An 18123-nucleotide genomic window follows, 5' to 3' on the forward strand; every position below is an offset into this window, starting at 1 on the left:
GAGTAATTCATTTATTTTACATGCTCCCTAAATTCTACTCAATGAATTTTCTTATTTATCTCAAACACGCTGGTTATTTTAACACATTCTTTTGTTTGTATGAAATTAAGTTACTATTTATTTAAATTAGTATATTAGAGCATTTCCACATATAACATTTTAAGGCAAATATTCATGTGGGTTACTATTTAAGGCTAAGCATCTAAACTTTTTAACTACACGTAATTCACCATTACCTAAATGTATGTATACACTGTATATTCACAAGCATATTCACTACAGAAAACAGTACTTAATAAAATGATATATACATTACCTGGAGGGGCTATGTGAGATAGTGGTTTGTTGATAATTGGAAGATGCAGGACTACTGTGCATGGAATTCTGAGAAAGTTTATACTGAGACATCATCATTCCTACACAACATACAAAAATGGTAAAACATGTTATTTTCTTCCAATGGTAAAGCATTCTTTAAGTGATTTAAATCAATCATTCTTTCACAAACATTCAAAAGTTCTTTGTTCTTTTCTTTTTGACCAACATGTTAATTTTGAAGAGCAAGATATAGAAACTATAAATTTCAAGTACAACCAATTTTACCAAAACATCCTTTTAGCATATAACTAATCCAGGGACAGAGATAGAGATATAATTTTTTGTTTTTAAATTTACTTGCTTACTTATTGTCCTATCATTTAGCCTTAGACTTGAAAAGAACTTTCAGAAGTTGCTTTATCTAACCTCTCTCCAAATACTACACACTTCTGTCTACAACAGGCTTTTGGATGGTTTTCCTATTACATGGAATACTTTATTACATACATCTCCCACCTTAGGAGCTTAATTTTACAACTCTATTTATTTCATTGTGATTCGGACCTAAGTTTTAAAAAGTACTTTACTTAGGGGCCCAAAGTCTGAGGTATTGAAATTACCATCTGAAAGTCTGTTAACAAACAACAGAATGCTCCTGTTCTTTCTTCCACAGTAATTCTTGCCATAAAATAGGATTAAATGAATATTTGTTTAATGAATGAAAGTGTGAGAAGAGCTTTCAGATTCTCACATTTCTTTTCAAGTTAGACATTGTTCCTTCAACTGTTGCATAAGTGGCCTTTTGTTATATAGGAGATGCAGAAAAATTCAGCTATTTAGACACTCTAAAATCAAAGACAAAAATCTATGATTAACTCTGACCTTTCTTATGATATGTACAGCCAATCTTTCTGGGAGTTTCAAGTATCACATTATTTCCCCAAATTTCATTTCCTGCTGCTGATATGAAAAGTGCCTTTCACCAGAAACATTCAAACAGAAGTTACATGTTCATCTGCCAGGAACTACAGAAAGGATTCTAGCTCTACAACAGTGGCTGAATGAGATGAGAGCACCTTAAAGTCTAACACTAATAGCGTGTTTTCTATGTAGTCTAAATTTCAATTTACGAATTTTCTCTTCCAACTCAAATTCAGTACTAAATCATATATTCCATGGCTTAATAATTTAATTACTATAACTACTGTTGCTGATTTTTTTTTTTTTTTTGAGAGAAAGGAGGCAAGACTCCATGAGATGGGAATTAAAAAGTATTTTCTCCTGAATTAACAGTCATCACTGTGACAAGCTGGAATTACTAGTTTGGAGGCAGTGGCTTTATAAATAAAAGGGGCAAATAAAATACTAGTAGTCCTTTCCGATTCTCTCAGAGATCCAAAGAACTATGAACGAAGTGATTTGCACATTATTAAATTTTCTCCAAATGTGTGACTCACATTTATATTTAACAACCAAAAATCACCTTTTAAAATTTTAAAGCCAAATGGAAAATGCTTAGAAAAAAAAAAATCACAACATGCAATGAATCAATTTTTAAATGCTAGTTTGTTTTTACAAAGTAGGATATGGAGAAATGAAACAATGTTTCAGACTAAAAAATAAGCATATATAGTAAAAACCACAAAATATGTGACTGAAAGGTGAATACTCAAAGTTTCTTATTAGAGATATAACTTATAAAAATGTAGTATAAATAGCCTTGGAAAACTTCCTTTATTCAGTCTTACATTTATTTATGTTATCCTATACTTAATGCCCTTATCCTATTTCCTATTACAGGCATACCTCGGAGATATTGCAGATACGGTTCCAGACCACCGCAGTAAAGCAAATATCGCAATAAAGGGAGTTACATGAATTTTCTGTGGTTTCCCAGTGCATATAAAAGTTATGTTTACACTATACTGTAGTCCATTAAGTGTACAATAGCATTATGTCTAAAAAAACAATGTACATACCTTAATTTAAAAATACTTTATTGCTAAAAAATGCTAACCATTGTTTGAGCCCTCAGTGAGGTTGTAATCTTTTTGCTGGTGGAGGGTCTTGCTCAATGTTGGTGGCTGATGACTGATCAGGATGGTGGTTGCTGAAGGTTGAGGTGGCTCTGGCAATTTCTTAAAATAACACAACACTGAAGTTTGTTGCATTAACAATGAAGTTTGCTGCATTGATTGACTCTTTCCTTTCATGAATGATATCTCTGTGGGATGCAATGCTGTTTGACACCATTTTACCCACAGTAAAACTTCTTTCAAAATTGGAGTCAATTCTCGCAAACTCTGCTGCTACTTCGTCAACTAAAGCTTATGTAATATTCTAAATCCTTTGTTGCCATTTTAACAATCTTCATAGCATCTCAGCCACAAGTAGATTCCACTTCAAGAAACCACTTTCTTTGCTCATCCACAAGAAGCAACTCCTCATCCATTAAATTTTAATCACGAGATTTCAGCAATTAAGTCACATCTTCAGGCTTTACTTCTAATTCTAGCTCTCTTGCTATTTCTACCACATCTGCAGTTACTTCCTCCACTGGAGTCTTGTACCCCTCACAAGTCATCCATGAGAACTGGAATCAACTTCTTCCAACTCTTGTGAATGTTGTTATTTTGACTTCTTCCCATGAATCATGAATGTTCTTAATGGCATCTAGAATGGTGAAACATTTCAGAAAGTTTTCAATTTGCTTTGTCCAGATCCATCAGAGGAGTTACTATCTATGGAAGCTAGAGTCTCATGAAATGTATTTCTTAAAATAATAAGACTCGAATGCTGAGATGACTCCTTGATCCATGGGCTGCAGAATGGATGTTGTGTTAGCAGGCATGAAAACAACATTAGTTTTGTTGTACATCTCCATCAGAGCTCCTGGATGACCAGATGTGCTGTCAATGAGCAGTAATATTTTGAAAGGAATCTTTTTTTCTGAGAAGTAGGTCTCAACAGTGGGCTTAAAGTATTCAATAAACCATGTTATAAACAAACATGTTTGTCATCCAGGTTTGTTATTCCATTTATAGAGTACAGGCAGAGTTGATTTTGCATAACTCTTAAAGGCCCTAGGATTTTCAGAATGCTCAATGAGCACTGGCTTCAACCTAAATTCACCACCTGTATTAGTTCCTAGCAAGAGAGCCAGCCTGTCCTTTGAAGCTTTGAAGCCAGGCATTGACTCTCCTCTCCAGCCATGAAAGTCCTAGGTGGCATCTTCTTCCAATAGAAGACTGTTTTGTCTACACTGAGCATCTTTTGTTTAGCACAGCCACCTTCATTAATTATTTTAGTTAGATCTTCTGGATAACTTGCTGCAATTTCTACATCAGCACTTGCAGCTTCGCCTTGTACTTTTATGTTATGGAGATAGCTTCTTTCCTTAAATCTCATAAACCAATCTCTGCTAGCTTCAAATTTTTCTTCTGCAGCTTTCTCACCTCTCTCAGCCTTCGGAGAATTGAAGAGAGTTAGGGCCTTGCTCTGGATTAGGCTTTGGCTTAAGGGAATGCTCTGACTGGTTTGATCCTCTACCCAGACCACTAAAACTTTCTCCATATCAGCAATAAGGTTATTTAGCTTTCTTAACATTCAAGTGTTCACTGGGGTATAGCACTTTTCATTTCCTTCAAGAATTTTTCCTTTGCTAGGTGGCTGTATGGGACAAGAAGCCTAGCTTTTGGCCTATCTTGGCTTTTGACACGGCTTCCTCACTAAGCTTAAGCATTTCTAGCTTTTGATTAAAGTGAAAGACATGTGACTGTTCTTTTCACTTGAACACTTAAGAGGCCATTGTAGAGTTATTAATTGGCCTCATTTCAATATTGTTGTGTCTCAGAAAATAGGGAGGCCCAAGGAGAGGGGAACTGCCAGTCCTGCCAAAACATACATTTATTGATTAGTTCACTATCTTACATGGGTGCGGTTCCTGGTGCCCACAAACAATTACAACAGTAACTTCAAAAATCACCGATCAGAGATCACCAGAACACATACAATAATAATAAAAAATTAAAACTGCGATAATTAACAAAACGTGACAGAGACACAAAGTAAAATGCTGCTGGAAAAATGGCACTGACAGACTTGTTCAATGCGCGGTTGCCACAAACATTCAATTTGTAAAACAGGCAATATCTGAGAAGCGCAATAAAGCGAAGTGCAATAAAACGAGGTATGCCTATAGCCTTTCTTCCAATCAACAATCTCTCCATATTTTCTTTCATTCCAACACTCTTCCAGAGTATGTGTAATTCTAGCTGTCCTTTCACCATTCCTATCTGTCTCCTACTACTGCCACCTAGCTTATTAGTTCTGATGAAGATACAGTCTTGCCCTGCATACCTACCTTTGATTTCCTGAAAGGAAATTTCCCTGGATTCACTTTGGGAAATGGATAGTAACCATGCAATTGCTTTAAAAACACAACTTACACACAAATGTAAAGAATCAACAAAGTAATACTATTAAAAAACAAAACTAAGAAATGGAATGGCAAGCTTCATGGAGGTACTGTCAATAAATGTGGCAATATTCTTGAATACAAGTAACCAATTAAATAAACTAGACCTTCCTGGGTTCTCTAAACTATTCCCTTCTGACTGTTTTAATCTCAAGAGGGAAGCAAGTACTTGGGCTTGCCAGATTCAGTAAGCTTCAGACCAGAACAATGTTCCTAACTTAAAGGTTCTTCTTGACTACAGAAAAATCATATCTGTGTTGGATATCACATTTTTATGGGTTTTCTAATGCTTACTATAAATAGAATTTTCCTTAATAGTAATACTTATTATAAACCTTTTTCTATTGCTAAGGCAACAGAAGCGTTAAACCAATTACTACATAAGCATGAATATAATCACCATCGATACTAAAACTAGTACCAGGTATAATTATTTATACATGTACTACATGTTGAGAAGCTCTGCAGATATTTTTATTTATTATTTGATTAATGAAAAGACTCCTTTCATATTTATTCTATGATTTTTTTAAATAAAAAAAATTCCTAAAGCTCTTTCATTGACTGAACTAATAAAGTCTGAAATATCTAGCAAACTACATATTAAGCTTTGCCTAATTCCCAAGGAATTTAGCTACATATTAAACTGCAAGAATGTTAACATCCATTTAGTTTCCTTTTCGTTCTTGGCTTCATTCAAGGTATCAACACGGCATTAACAGATGACAAGCTAGCTTGTTAAAGGACACACCTGAACTTAATTACATGTGAAACAAGTTCTAATACGGGACACATTAAAGAAATATATACTATGAAATTCAATTATTAAAAACCTCACCACTTTGTACATATCTGTTCTGCATACTTTTCTCCCTGAAAACGTTAGGACTCCTCGCCAGGATGGCCTGCAACAAGACTGGTATGTCACCTTCTGGATCATCACTGCCAAGGTTATCTTTCAACTCTCTGGCATTGAAAAAATAAATACAAAACATTAAAACAGTGATGGATGATTAAGAATTCGCCAGTGAAATTCAGACAACGCTGAGGCAGAAAATCAAGAAGACTTATGGTATAAAAATAAATTACACAAGCATGTCTAACAGTTTCGTGGATTTTTGAAGACGCTAATCCTAGAAGAAATAGAATTATCAAAAAAATGACAGAGAGGAATTCTTCTACGGACTTCTTTTCCCCCACCCCATTTTACTTTAAACAGAAAAAAAAAAAAAAAACCCAAACATTATTTTATGGAACTATAAGTTTATTTAAGAATGTTCATATTAGTTTCAAAAGAGAAAATAGTGTCTATTCTAAACTATTCAAAATAATGGAAGGGTAGAGGTGATAATTATGCACAGAAGTTTATATTTGGGCTTGGAATATATTTTCTCCCTTACATCTGAATGTGAGTGGATCTGTCTTTTTGAGAATGTCCTCTGAATGAAATAATGTTGCCATGTTGGTTAAGACAAGACCCAAGGCTACATAATTTTCCCCTCTTTATTCTCTTCTCAAATAAAGCAACCAGGGGAAAAAACCCAAGCAAGTGGTTAAGAATAGCTGCAATTAGTAAGTAGCAAATTAAGTTCACAACTATGGAAGGTAAATGATAAAATAATTAAATATAGGCAGCATTTTAAGTCTTATATTCTACACGTCACTGTTCCACTCATTAAATCTAGTAAGATTCATAAAGACGGTATCCAATGATAAAATTAATTTCTGGGGGCAATCTTAAAGCAGCTCTCCATATAATAAATCATAACTATACATGTGCTATTTCCCTTATCTCTTTAAATATGTGGTGAAAACTTTTGATTAAGGATGTACATGTATAAGAAGTGATATAATATTTAGACACTGTTGAATTTCTGGAGTGACATAACCAATCATTTCTCAGTTTCTCCATCAGAAAATTCACATTTAGTATTTCACCTGAATTCATCAGGTTTAAAAATGGCCCTAAAGTATGTGCTACAGCTAATGGCAGAGACCTCTCCATTATAATGTGCTTTATCCTCATTCTGCTAAATAATGAACTTTAAGTTAAACAACAGTAAAAGAATGGAAGGACACATGAGTACTGCTGAGTAGTGGGTTGTGAACTTTTTTACATTTTTGTGTTGAGATATTATAAGTATATACTGCTTTTGTAGTAAAAAGTAAATTTTAAAAAGTATACTCGTGCAAAAGTTCTGTAAATAAGCTACGTAATTTAAGTGCATATTATTTTAAAAGTCTATTGTGTGAAAATACACACCTATGTTCAGATTGTACTATAAATCCTGGAAAAAAATTAGTCCCAAATTCTGTAGTAGCCTTCCTTGAAGTTAATCTTTGAGTTCTTGTTATACTTTACACGAAAAGCATATAAGCCTACTCCAAATAAAGCCAGCATTAAAGTCCCTAGTGCCTGGGAATTCTAACGACTCCAGCAATTCCAGGAAAAAGGGAGCTAACTTCATGAGCAACTTTAGACCTCTGCACAGATCCGTCTTGATGAATCCCAAGATTATTATAAGAATCAAAAAGATCCTCATAGAATCACATGGGTCAGAACTACTGTCTCAAAATAACTATGCCCTATTTAAATCTCATTAATATCTCATCACAGTAAGGCTATTATTCTCACTTGGATATTCAAGTAATTTAAAATAAACTATGTATTAAAGATTTTTTGAAATAAAAGTAAAACCAGGAATACTGATTCTCTTAGTAAGACCAAAACTTTTCATTTTATTTCAGATTGTACTTACATGTGATCTGTTGATACCTGGTTGAGGCTATGCACAAGCTGTGAAACCAAATTATCATCCCTACAGGCCAAAAGGCAGTTCACCTCTTCTGCTATTCGTGCATTAAAGAGAAGGCTCTTTGTAGTTGTAGCAGGTAAAGGGGATGGAAGAGGCAGCTGGTTCAGGACTATTGGGAATAAAATCAGATTATTAGAAACTGAGTGACAGAAAGAAATCTCTTTAGTGTTTAAATGTATTTGGGGATTAAAAATAAGTTATAAATATAAATGTGACAAATTTATAAAAAGGTATTCCGTCTCTCCCCCAACAAACCCCAAACAACTCTATTAAAACTCCCCACACGTCCCTTGGACCATAATAGATTATACTACTCTCTAAGAATAAAACTCTGTGCTAACTTTTCATGTCTTAAATCTTTATTAATTTAATAAATGAGTAAAAAAACTAGGGTTAAAAACTAAGTAATTTCTAAGAATTGAGACTATATTAATTATTTCTGTTATAAGATTTATCAGAATCAAATAAATAAACCAAGTAACAATACCTGATTCTTTACCAGATAGACAAGTAATGTGTGTTTTTAAAAGCTTAAATAAATACAAAAATAAAGAGCTCACTTTGGTAGGAGAACAACGTCCACAGAATAGGATTCTGAAGGAAGAAAAATATCTAAGGAATTTTGCTTTAAGTTATAGATTACTAAATAGTCTCTCTTCATTTTATTCTGACAGCAAACAAAAGGGCATAAACGTTTTACAGTAGTCTAAATTCAGTTATTTAATGTTTTCATATAAATGAAATTTGTTCATTTGTCTAAACTAAAAGTTAAGAAAGTTAACTACAGTGTCTTTGTTTTTGGTTTAATTTCTAATCACCTATATAGTATAACTATCATGCCACTCAGCCACAATGGGTAATAACAGGGTTTTTATTAATAAAAACACTGGAAACAAATTATTACTTAATAAGTAGGGCTTATTGGGCAAATTTTTAAAATGAGGTACAGCTGAGATAATGGGCAGACCACCCCCTCCCCCAAAGAAATTCCTGGTAGTATATTTGATTCTGTACTCCTACATATTATATGAATTTATGGCTTACTTATAACAAAGTGATAACCAAAACTAAAGACTGTTTCAAAAGCTTTCTTACCTGAGTTATTCTAACCCTACTGGCTACTTTCTTGTTATGTCAGATTTTATAAACTAGCCCTGCTGCAAAGCTGTAGGCTGTTATCTATTTTACCCCTACTTAAACCAGCTGGACATTAATAACAGAAAAAAATAGTATTTGGGGGAAAACAGATGAAAACATTTCTTGAAGTTATTTTCTTATGGCTCCTTTTATGAAGCCCCATATCTTGCATAATGCTTGCTATACAAAGAAAAGTATGTCATCTCCTCACGGTCTACCCTCCCCTCTCATATCTCTTTTTCCCTTTATTCAGGTAGGATAAGGACTAACATTGTGAGGAGCTTTTTGCACCATTACCCAGGGACTAAGTATTAGAGTTGCCTACCAAAAGAATGAGTCCCTAAAATATTATGCTACACTAATTAAATCTCAAGAGAATGAAGATGTTCTTAAACTTAAGTGTTCATGGTAAAATAGGCTCTTGACATCTATGACAAACTCCAAAAGATTACTAAACATGACATCAAAATAAACGTCACTAAGAAATCAGATTATGTTGGGCTATTAAATTTTCTTCTTTGAAGGGCAGTTTCAGTTACCATTTCCATAAACGCTTTTTTAAAAGTCTGTAATAGTTCCTATATGCAAACCCATGCTTCTTTGGTTTTGATTTGTCTTAATGCTTTGTTTCAACTTCTTTGATCCTTACTTTTGCATTTATCCCTTTATCATATAAGACCTTTAAACAAACACACACTACCATTTCTTAATGGGTCCTTAGCATGAAACAGAAATTAAGGTCTTATCTATTATTAGTTGACTACACTAATTCTGTTACTTTCACATTTATGCCAATAAACCAAAGAAAATAATGTTGTGTGTCATTCAAAATCTAAAATTTTTACAAATTTTGTTATTTATGACGCTGCAAATAATTAATGTTATAGTCTCTTTAAAAATCAATGTCAGAGTAGAACATAAATTAGATAAAATAACCAAACTTACGGTCTGTGAGACTAGCAATCCCCGCAAGAGTAGTGATGGGGACATGGGGCATATCCCCATTCATCCTGAAGTTCTGGAATGGTGTTGCCTATGAAAGTACTTAGTTCAGGTGCCAGCTGTCATTACTTCCCATTTCCCAAACACTGCAACAAAAAACAGACAATTATTTGTAACAATATGTCAAATATATTACTACTAGGGAAGTGCTTAAAAAATAAAATTTTCTGCTTTTCTTGTTTGCTCAAGCTATAGAACAATAATAGCCATCATGCATATACTACTTACTGTATGTTACACACTGCAAAGTGCTTTGTATACAATAACTCATTTAGTCCTCACAACAACCAACTAAAGTAGGTACTATTATTTTCTGCATTTTACTGATGATGAAATTAATTTACATGAAGTTTCAAGTAATTTGTGGAGCAAAGATTAGAACCCAAGCAATCTGGCTCAAGAGTCTGTGTAACTAGTAGGCTATATTACTGGACAGGGATACTCAATTTTGACAAGCACTATTTTCTTTGCCACATCATAAATACATAAAAATTTAGCTTCAACTTGCCTTTCTAGTAAATAATGTGCACATTATTAAAAGATTTGTCTTATTAAATAGCTTCATAAAATAAACGGCAAACAAAAGAAGTCTGCTCTACATCAATTATCTAAGACATAGTGCTAAAATAGAAAACTGAATTGTAATTTTTAGTTTAAACAGTTTAAATGTTTTCTCTTTGAGGTTATACCTGCTAGTCATTAACTTTTAAGAGAACCTCTAAGTATTTTGAATTAAAAACTTCAAAATTGGGCTTCCCTGGTGGCGCAGTGGTTGAGAATCTGCCTGCTAATGCAGGGAACACGGGTTCGAGCCCTGGTCTGGGAGGATCCCACATGCCGCGGAGCAACTAGGCCCGTGAGCCACAATTACTGAGCCTGCGTGTCTGGAGCCTGTGCTCCGCAACAAGAGAGGCCGCGATAGTGAGAGGCCCGCGCACAGCGATGAAGAGTGACCCCCACTTGCCACAAATAGTGAAAGCCCTCGCACAGAAACGAAGACCCAACATAGCCATAAATTAAAAATAAATAAATAAATAAAAATTAAAAAAAAAAAAAACTTCAAAATAGTGTAATGATATAATAACTCCCCTTACTCCTACATCTTAATGCAAATTTACGTTTTTTCATTAAAAAAGTAGAAGTATAGGGCTTTCCTGGTGGCGCAGTGGTTGGGAATCTGCCTGCCAATGCAGGGGACACGGGTTCGAGCCCTGGTCTGGGAAGATCCCACATGCCGCGGAGCAACTAGGCCCGTGAGCCACAACTACTGAGCCTGCGTGTCTGGAGCCTGTGCTCCGCAAGAAGAGAGGCCGCGATAGTGAGAGGCCCCCGCACCGCGATGAAGAGTGGCCCCCGCTGGCCGCAACTAGAGAAAGCCCTCGCACAGAAACGAAGATCCAACACAGACAAAAATAAATAAATAAATAATAATTAAAAAATAAAAATATATTAAAAAAAGTAGAAGTATATAAGTAGTTAAAATTAAGAACTTTCTTTTTCTTCACTTTTATTATAAATATGATATACTGACAAAAGTTCCTAAAACATATATGTATGGTTTAACAGTTAAAAAGTAAGCATCCATGGAACCACTCTAGCAATCTAGCTCCTTCTAAAGATAACAACTATCCTGTGTTTTTATCAACAGTAATCATTTCTTTTTCTTTTTATTCCTTTAATGACTTTTATATGTACATTCTTTTCTATAGCTGGCTAAGGAAAAAACACTGTTTTCCTCCGATGAATGACTGACATAAAACTTGCTAGTAGAAGCCCACTATAGGGAAAAGGCACAAGAAATAGTATAGGAAAGATATAATTACTACTGGCTATCCTCTATTTTTCCTTTTGCTCCACGATGGACTTTATACTTTGAAGTAATTAATTTGATTATTTAATAATCACTAAAGAAGTTTAAAGAAGCACTGCATATTTAACAGTTGCATCAAGCACTTTAAAAACTCAGAATTTAAAAGCTGACAGAGTCATCAAAACAATACAGTTTTTCTAAGTTTAGGTTAATAAGAAAGTTCCATTTTATGATTAGTAATTGATGGGGAAAAAATCATTGAATGCAAATTATGGATAGAACAGCACAAAACCTCTTGTTATTCATATATGACTCACTATTGTACATGTAAATTGCCATATTCATTCAAGCAGATTAAGTAACAAGTGACCGTGTTTAAGTATTTAATTCAGAGGATAGAAACCCATAAAGAACAATATGCTAGGGGATTCTCTTGTGGGCTATTTGACTTTATTCTATTTTCCTAAATTTCAGATGAGTAACATGTAAAGTAGACCCAACCCTAGGCTGGAGTTTTTTTTAGCCTAAAAAGATTTACATATTTAGTTACCACGTGTGAATTGGAAGATTAATAAATCTAACCATAATATTTTTCTCAGTTGATATAATAAAGGCATCTAAACACTCTGATGTCAACTCAAAACTTGGTGCTTTAACTATGAATTAAGTATTTGGCTACTGACAAATATTTACACCATACTGCTGAACTGTGACAATTTCATGTGATCGAAGATTTTGAAGAACAGAAGACTTTGGTAGAAACAGACTTATAATTTTAGCTAAGGTCATAGATTTTAATGAATTTGAGTAATCTATAGAAATGTTGCTGTCTTATGCTAGAAGGTGACCAAAGACCATCAAGAAACAACATTCCTAGAACTCTAAAAGTGAATATACACACTCCTAATTAGACATGGCATTTCTGGCTCTGGATTGGGCACTGTTTGGTTCACCTGCCTCTGTGAAAGTACACTGTCTTTCATGAAACTACCAAAACTGAAGCTGAAAGTCATTATCTCTGGGGAAGAATGTGTCCAGAATGAAATGGTAACCAAATGGGAAAGGTTATAATGAGTGCTTTAGAACTGTCGCTTAAGGCAGTGCTTTATTTAAAATCTGTGAACGGTGACTGATTAGTAGATTGTAAAATAAATTTAGTGGGTTGAGATCAATACTGAGAGGGATGGAGAGAATAGAACTGTAAGGCTACACTGCACACTGCTTTGAGAGTCTAGGTAACATGTCTTTCTAATGATGGGTCACCAAATCAAAGCAGTTTGAAAGTTGCTGATTTAAAGAAATGGAAGAGTAAAGAAAGTAGCCCACTGCATAAGTGGTAATGAGAATGAAATAAAATAATGCATGTAAATCACTTGACATACTACCTGGCACATAGTAAGTGATCCAGAAAGTTAACAATGTTACTGCTAACTGGAAAAACACTTCTGGAGGAGCAGAGGAGAAACATAGGTGCATAAGGGAAAAGGGGTCTTTCAATACAAGTACTCCCTTCTTCTGAAAGACCTACTAAAAATTATTATCCAGTATATATTTCACCATAGTATTACAAATATGTGTAATAGTCCTAGGCATGCTCACCTACAATTACTAATCGTTAATTAGTGGAAGATATTTTGGTAAATTTCCATTTCAGCCCATTATAATGAGTCTGAAGGGAACTTCTAAGCACTTGCCAAGATTTTTAAAGACCTTAGTCTTTCACTCATTTAATTTCACTTCAAAATTTATGATTTCCTAACGTAAATGATAGAAATGAAAATAAAACAGTATTGGTAAAAGTTATAATAATAATATTCAAATTGAAATGGATTTGGAATAAAAGGCAATCTCATAATCTGACGGTAGATAAACTTTCCTGTAGAGCCACTTTGTACCCCACAGCCCAAAAATATGTATAATCTGTCTCAACAATTGCACCTTTTTAGTAGTGAAAAACTGGTAGAAATGATAACTAACATTTATTGAGGACCTACTATATAATTAAAAACTGGTAATAAACACATAAAATGTACTCTCATTCAATTCTTATATAAACCTGAGGTACTAATATTCCAGTTTTACTTAATGAGGAAACTTCTTGATTTGTCACATTATCTCAGAAATCTTTCATAAATGCAGATATGTCTCATTCTTTTTCTAATATTATTTTATAGCTCAACTGAAATATCAAATTTAAATGAATGTTATTCAGTAAACTATACCATGTAAATATAAAGTAAGGCGACTATGGCTTTATGGAATCAGACTCCTTACTTGATAATTTATAACCACGTCTATTTTGTACTTGGTTCACATCTTATGGTACTTCAAGTACTCTTACTTTCTTCTTGATCGGACTATAGAGCAGTAAGCAAAACTCACGTTGAAGAAAATAGTCTTTGATAAAAGATTATAAAGAATAAGTTAACACCCTCATACTTTTTATGCTGAGTTTATAACTTCTCAAAATTGGCATAATATAATAACATTTTATTAAATATTGTCAAGCACAAACCCCTTATTTCCTCCATTTCTGAGCATATCATCGATGAGATAAATGTATGCTAAATATAAGATATCAATTTGGTAACTTTTCCCATAATAGCCATTCAGTCTGCCTTAAATTAATAATTGAAATTCCATTAAATTGTACTTTGTATTGTTCTCCAGAAAATATGCGTCACCTTTTTTTGGACCTAACTAAAGCATTTTCCTTTTACCGGATAGTTAAAATAGTCTCAAAATGTCATACTAGGTTAGATCAGTAGTTCATCCAAACCCACACAGCTAGCTACTCCTTGAGTTATAAATGGTAGCCAAAAGACAGATGTTAGCTTCTCATATAGATACTGGGAACTGAAAATAATATCAATGTGTACAGTTCAAGCCCATTTTTGCTTAAAATACATTTTTATACAAATGATAGGCATGAAAAAAGGTTCTTTAAGAATATATTTTTAAACCATTAACAATGGTTAGGGGATGGGATGTATTCTGGTATTTTGGGGAATTCCCATTTTTGTAATATTTATATCTGTGTTGCTTGGATTTTAAAAAAACTATTAGACAATTATTTTATAAATCAGAAAAACAATGATATAAAATATGTATTAAAATGAAAAACATTAAATGAGCCTTCTAATAGGTGCTGCTATATGTACACAGATTTCTCTGGTATATCTGTATAATTATCTATGAAACCTATGTTAAGAATCTACTGTATAAAGACCCTATGCTAGGTGTTAAAGACTAACAGAATATGCAGCGTGCATTCATAAGCACTTTGGCCAGAGCATAAGGCCAGAAAGATGAATTAGACCCTGCAAAGGTATTTGTTATGAAATGTTGACTTTTTTTTATATACTTGATATAAATGAACTTAGTAAGACTAAAATAAGAGTGATAAGGAAAATGGAGTGGTAGAGAGTGAAAATAGAGGCAGAAAGTTGTTGGACGAATACTTCAATATTGAAATATAATGATGGTCTGATTTTGGATTCATTCAGATTAAAATGCCAAAGTAATATCCAGTTGTTGGAGATGTCTAAAGTAGGAAGTTGGAAATTCTGGAATCCACAAAAGAGGTCAGAACTACAGTTATAAATATGGAAGTGATCCATAGAGGTCTGATAACAGTTAAATTATAATAACAGATGAGACAGGCAAGAGACCAGGTAACTTTTGCAGCGGAAATTTTTTTAGCCCTTCTTACATGCCAGACATTAACACATACATTTCCTTAATTATCAAAGTCAGAGGATTGTGAAGATGATCTCTATTTCAGAGATACAAAAATAAGGCTAAGAGCCTAAATGTTTTGCCTGTGGCTACAAAGCACACAGCAGAGCTGATATGTGAACTCAGGTGTTTCTAACCAAACCTTACATTCTCAAGCATATCTGAAGGACATAAAACTGGGAAATACCTACATTGCTAAGACAGAAAAGACAAACCAATAAAAGGTAAAGGAAATGTTCCTCAGAGAAGCTAAATGTTTGTTGAAGGTCTAGTCAAGACTACAAATGTTTGGATTTCTAGTTCAGTATTCTTTATACTACGTTGTCTTACATGATTATAACATTATTTTGAATAAACCAACATTTTATATGTGTGGACTATTTAGCTAATTAGCACTTTTCTTCCTTAGTAATGTTAATTTCTTTTTTTCCTTCTTTTTTCTTTGGTGAGGAAGGAGGGAGGGAGGGCTTAAAACTAGTACATTTTTATTATCTCAGTTTATATTACATTTAATAGAATAAGCTGTCTCAAATTCTTCTGGGAAATAGGTGGCATGTAAATCCTACGTAGCTAGATAAGTAAATAAATACATGTTGTACTATTTACTATTTTAAATAGGTAACAGTGACTCCCTAGAGTGGCACCTCTCCAGCAGAATGCTTTCACTTTGTCAAGCTACCTCCAGATTCCTTTTTGCTGCCTACTATTTACGAATGAATTTTTCACATTCTGTTTAAAGACACTTCCAAAAGACCTTCAAATCCTAGCTCAAAAACAGTTCCCAATCAGCTGTCTCTAAAAATTTTCACTTCTTTAAAACATTTCTCCCTTTCTATAGTTCTAAATTATTTCCATTAAATAAGAAAACTGCAAAATAAAACAAAGCTCTAAAGCCCTCTCTAAACACATGCTTTGCTTTTGGAATCCTGAGCTCTCTGCAGCCACCATGCTGGATAACAATAACGTGTATTCAGTAATGTTGTTATATCTTAATATATTTAATATGTAATAGGAGGATATAGTTGCATTATTGAGTACTATTATTAAGAGAAAGAGAAGTCACTAAGAAGTAAATCTGGTTGAGATTTAGAGTGTCTCAAAAGCACTTTATAGAATATGTGTATGTTCACTGAGAGTAAAACAATTAGTATAACTTTATATATTTCTCTAATCAGTCTTGTTCCTTGTTCTTATCAATTTATTTCACATGCATTTTTATTTGAACTGACTTTAACAAAAGTTCATATTACTTTAAAAGGTCCCCCTTGATTATGACAGTTAAACTGACTTACAGAGGTGCAGAGTAGTTACATGATGTCTAATGATAACAAAATACACAAAACTGCAAGCTTCATCAGGAGAAGAACAGTCCTGAGCCCTGGAATTTTTTTGTTTAAACATAGAGGCCATGGAGGAAATTTCCAAGTGCTGCTATGAGTTATTTGGGTTACTAGTACACCTCCACACCAAAAATTTTATTTCTCACATTCTTTTCCACTGCAAAAGAAAGAGCCTATCTCAATATAGTTTAAAACTGATTCTTATATCACAAGATGATTTCCTATACAATGGTGTTAGAAACGCAAAAATCAAACAATGGTCATTTTATTTCTTTCTAAATGAGGCTGAGGTCTTAAAGAACTATAATATTTGGATGTAGGTCTAACCTACAACTTTTGACCATTACACACTTGATGATACACAATTAATGTAATCTAAAATATGAGAGAAAATGCTTTTATGTAAAATTACTGAACAGTCCACAAGAGGGCACACTTTCAACTACTGTAAAAATTTTTAATTCACTTTTTTTTTTCTAGTGCATCAAATATATTGGCCAGATTTTTCTGAATTGATCATTCAACACCACTAGAAAGCAACAGATCCTGAAGTCTGTAATTCTTTTTGTTTAAACACACATAAGCAAATTTTTTGGATGCATATAAAATATAAGAAAAGCCTGAATACATGAAGACTTCTACATTAATATTAAATGATAAAAGTATGTAATAGTCTTATTAGCCATCTTGGTCCTGTTAGCTATTTGGAATTTGGCTGCCCTAAGAATCTTTTCAAAAAAACTCTGGCTACTTGGAAATTTTTTTTTTTTTATTACCACAATAAGTTTAGTGAACATCTATCATCTCATACAGATACAAAGAAGAAGAAGAAAAAAATTTTCCCTGTGATGAAAACTCTTAGGATCTAGTCGCTTAACAACTTTCATATATAACATACAGCAGTGTTAATCATGTTTATCATGTTGCACGTTACATCTTTAGTACTTATTTATCTTGCAACTGGAAGTTTGTACCTTTTGACCACCTTCATTCAGTTTCCTACCTCCCAACCCCAGCCTCTGATAACCACAAATCTGATCTCTTCCTCTACGAGTTTGTTTGTTTTTGAAGTATAATTGACCCATAACACTATGTTATTAGTTCCTGGTGCACAACATAATGATTTGATATTTCTATACATTTCAAATGACCACCACAGGAAGTCTAGTTACCATCTGTCACCATACAAAGATATTACATTATTATTAACTATATTCCCCACACTGTACATTTCATCACTGTGACTCATCTATTTGGTAACTGGAAGTTTGTACCTCTTAATCTTCCTCATCTATTTCACTCATCTCCTCACCTCTCTCCCCTCTGGCAACTACCTGTTTGCTCTCTGTATCTGTATCTCTGTTTTTGTTTTCTTATGTTTGTCCATATGTTTTGTTTTTTAGATTCCACATATAAATGAAATCATATGGTATCTATCTGACTTGTTTCACTCAGCATAATACCCTCTAGGTCCATCCATGTTGT

At 33.5% G+C, this 18123-nt stretch overlaps 1 protein-coding gene across 5 annotated transcripts in view; it reads right to left on the minus strand.

The window, feature by feature from the left end:
- Window positions 1–18123, minus strand: part of NIPBL (NIPBL cohesin loading factor) — a 199915-nt gene that overhangs the window by 105241 nt on the left and 76551 nt on the right. For all 5 annotated transcript variants that reach the window (XM_082453662.1, XM_082453663.1, XM_082453660.1 and 2 more), the window contains 4 exons: window positions 9694–9836; window positions 7555–7720; window positions 5634–5761; window positions 317–416 (listed from right to left, as the gene is read on the minus strand). In XM_082453662.1, coding sequence (XP_082309788.1) covers window positions 317–416; window positions 5634–5761; window positions 7555–7720; window positions 9694–9757 — 458 coding nt within the window. In that variant the 5' untranslated portion in view covers window positions 9758–9836. The remainder of the gene's footprint in view (window positions 1–316; window positions 417–5633; window positions 5762–7554; window positions 7721–9693; window positions 9837–18123) is intronic.

The sequence above is a fragment of the Balaenoptera physalus genome (genome assembly GCF_965194825.1).
Source record: "Balaenoptera physalus genome assembly, chromosome: 3".
Taxonomy (NCBI): Eukaryota; Metazoa; Chordata; class Mammalia; order Artiodactyla; family Balaenopteridae; genus Balaenoptera; species Balaenoptera physalus.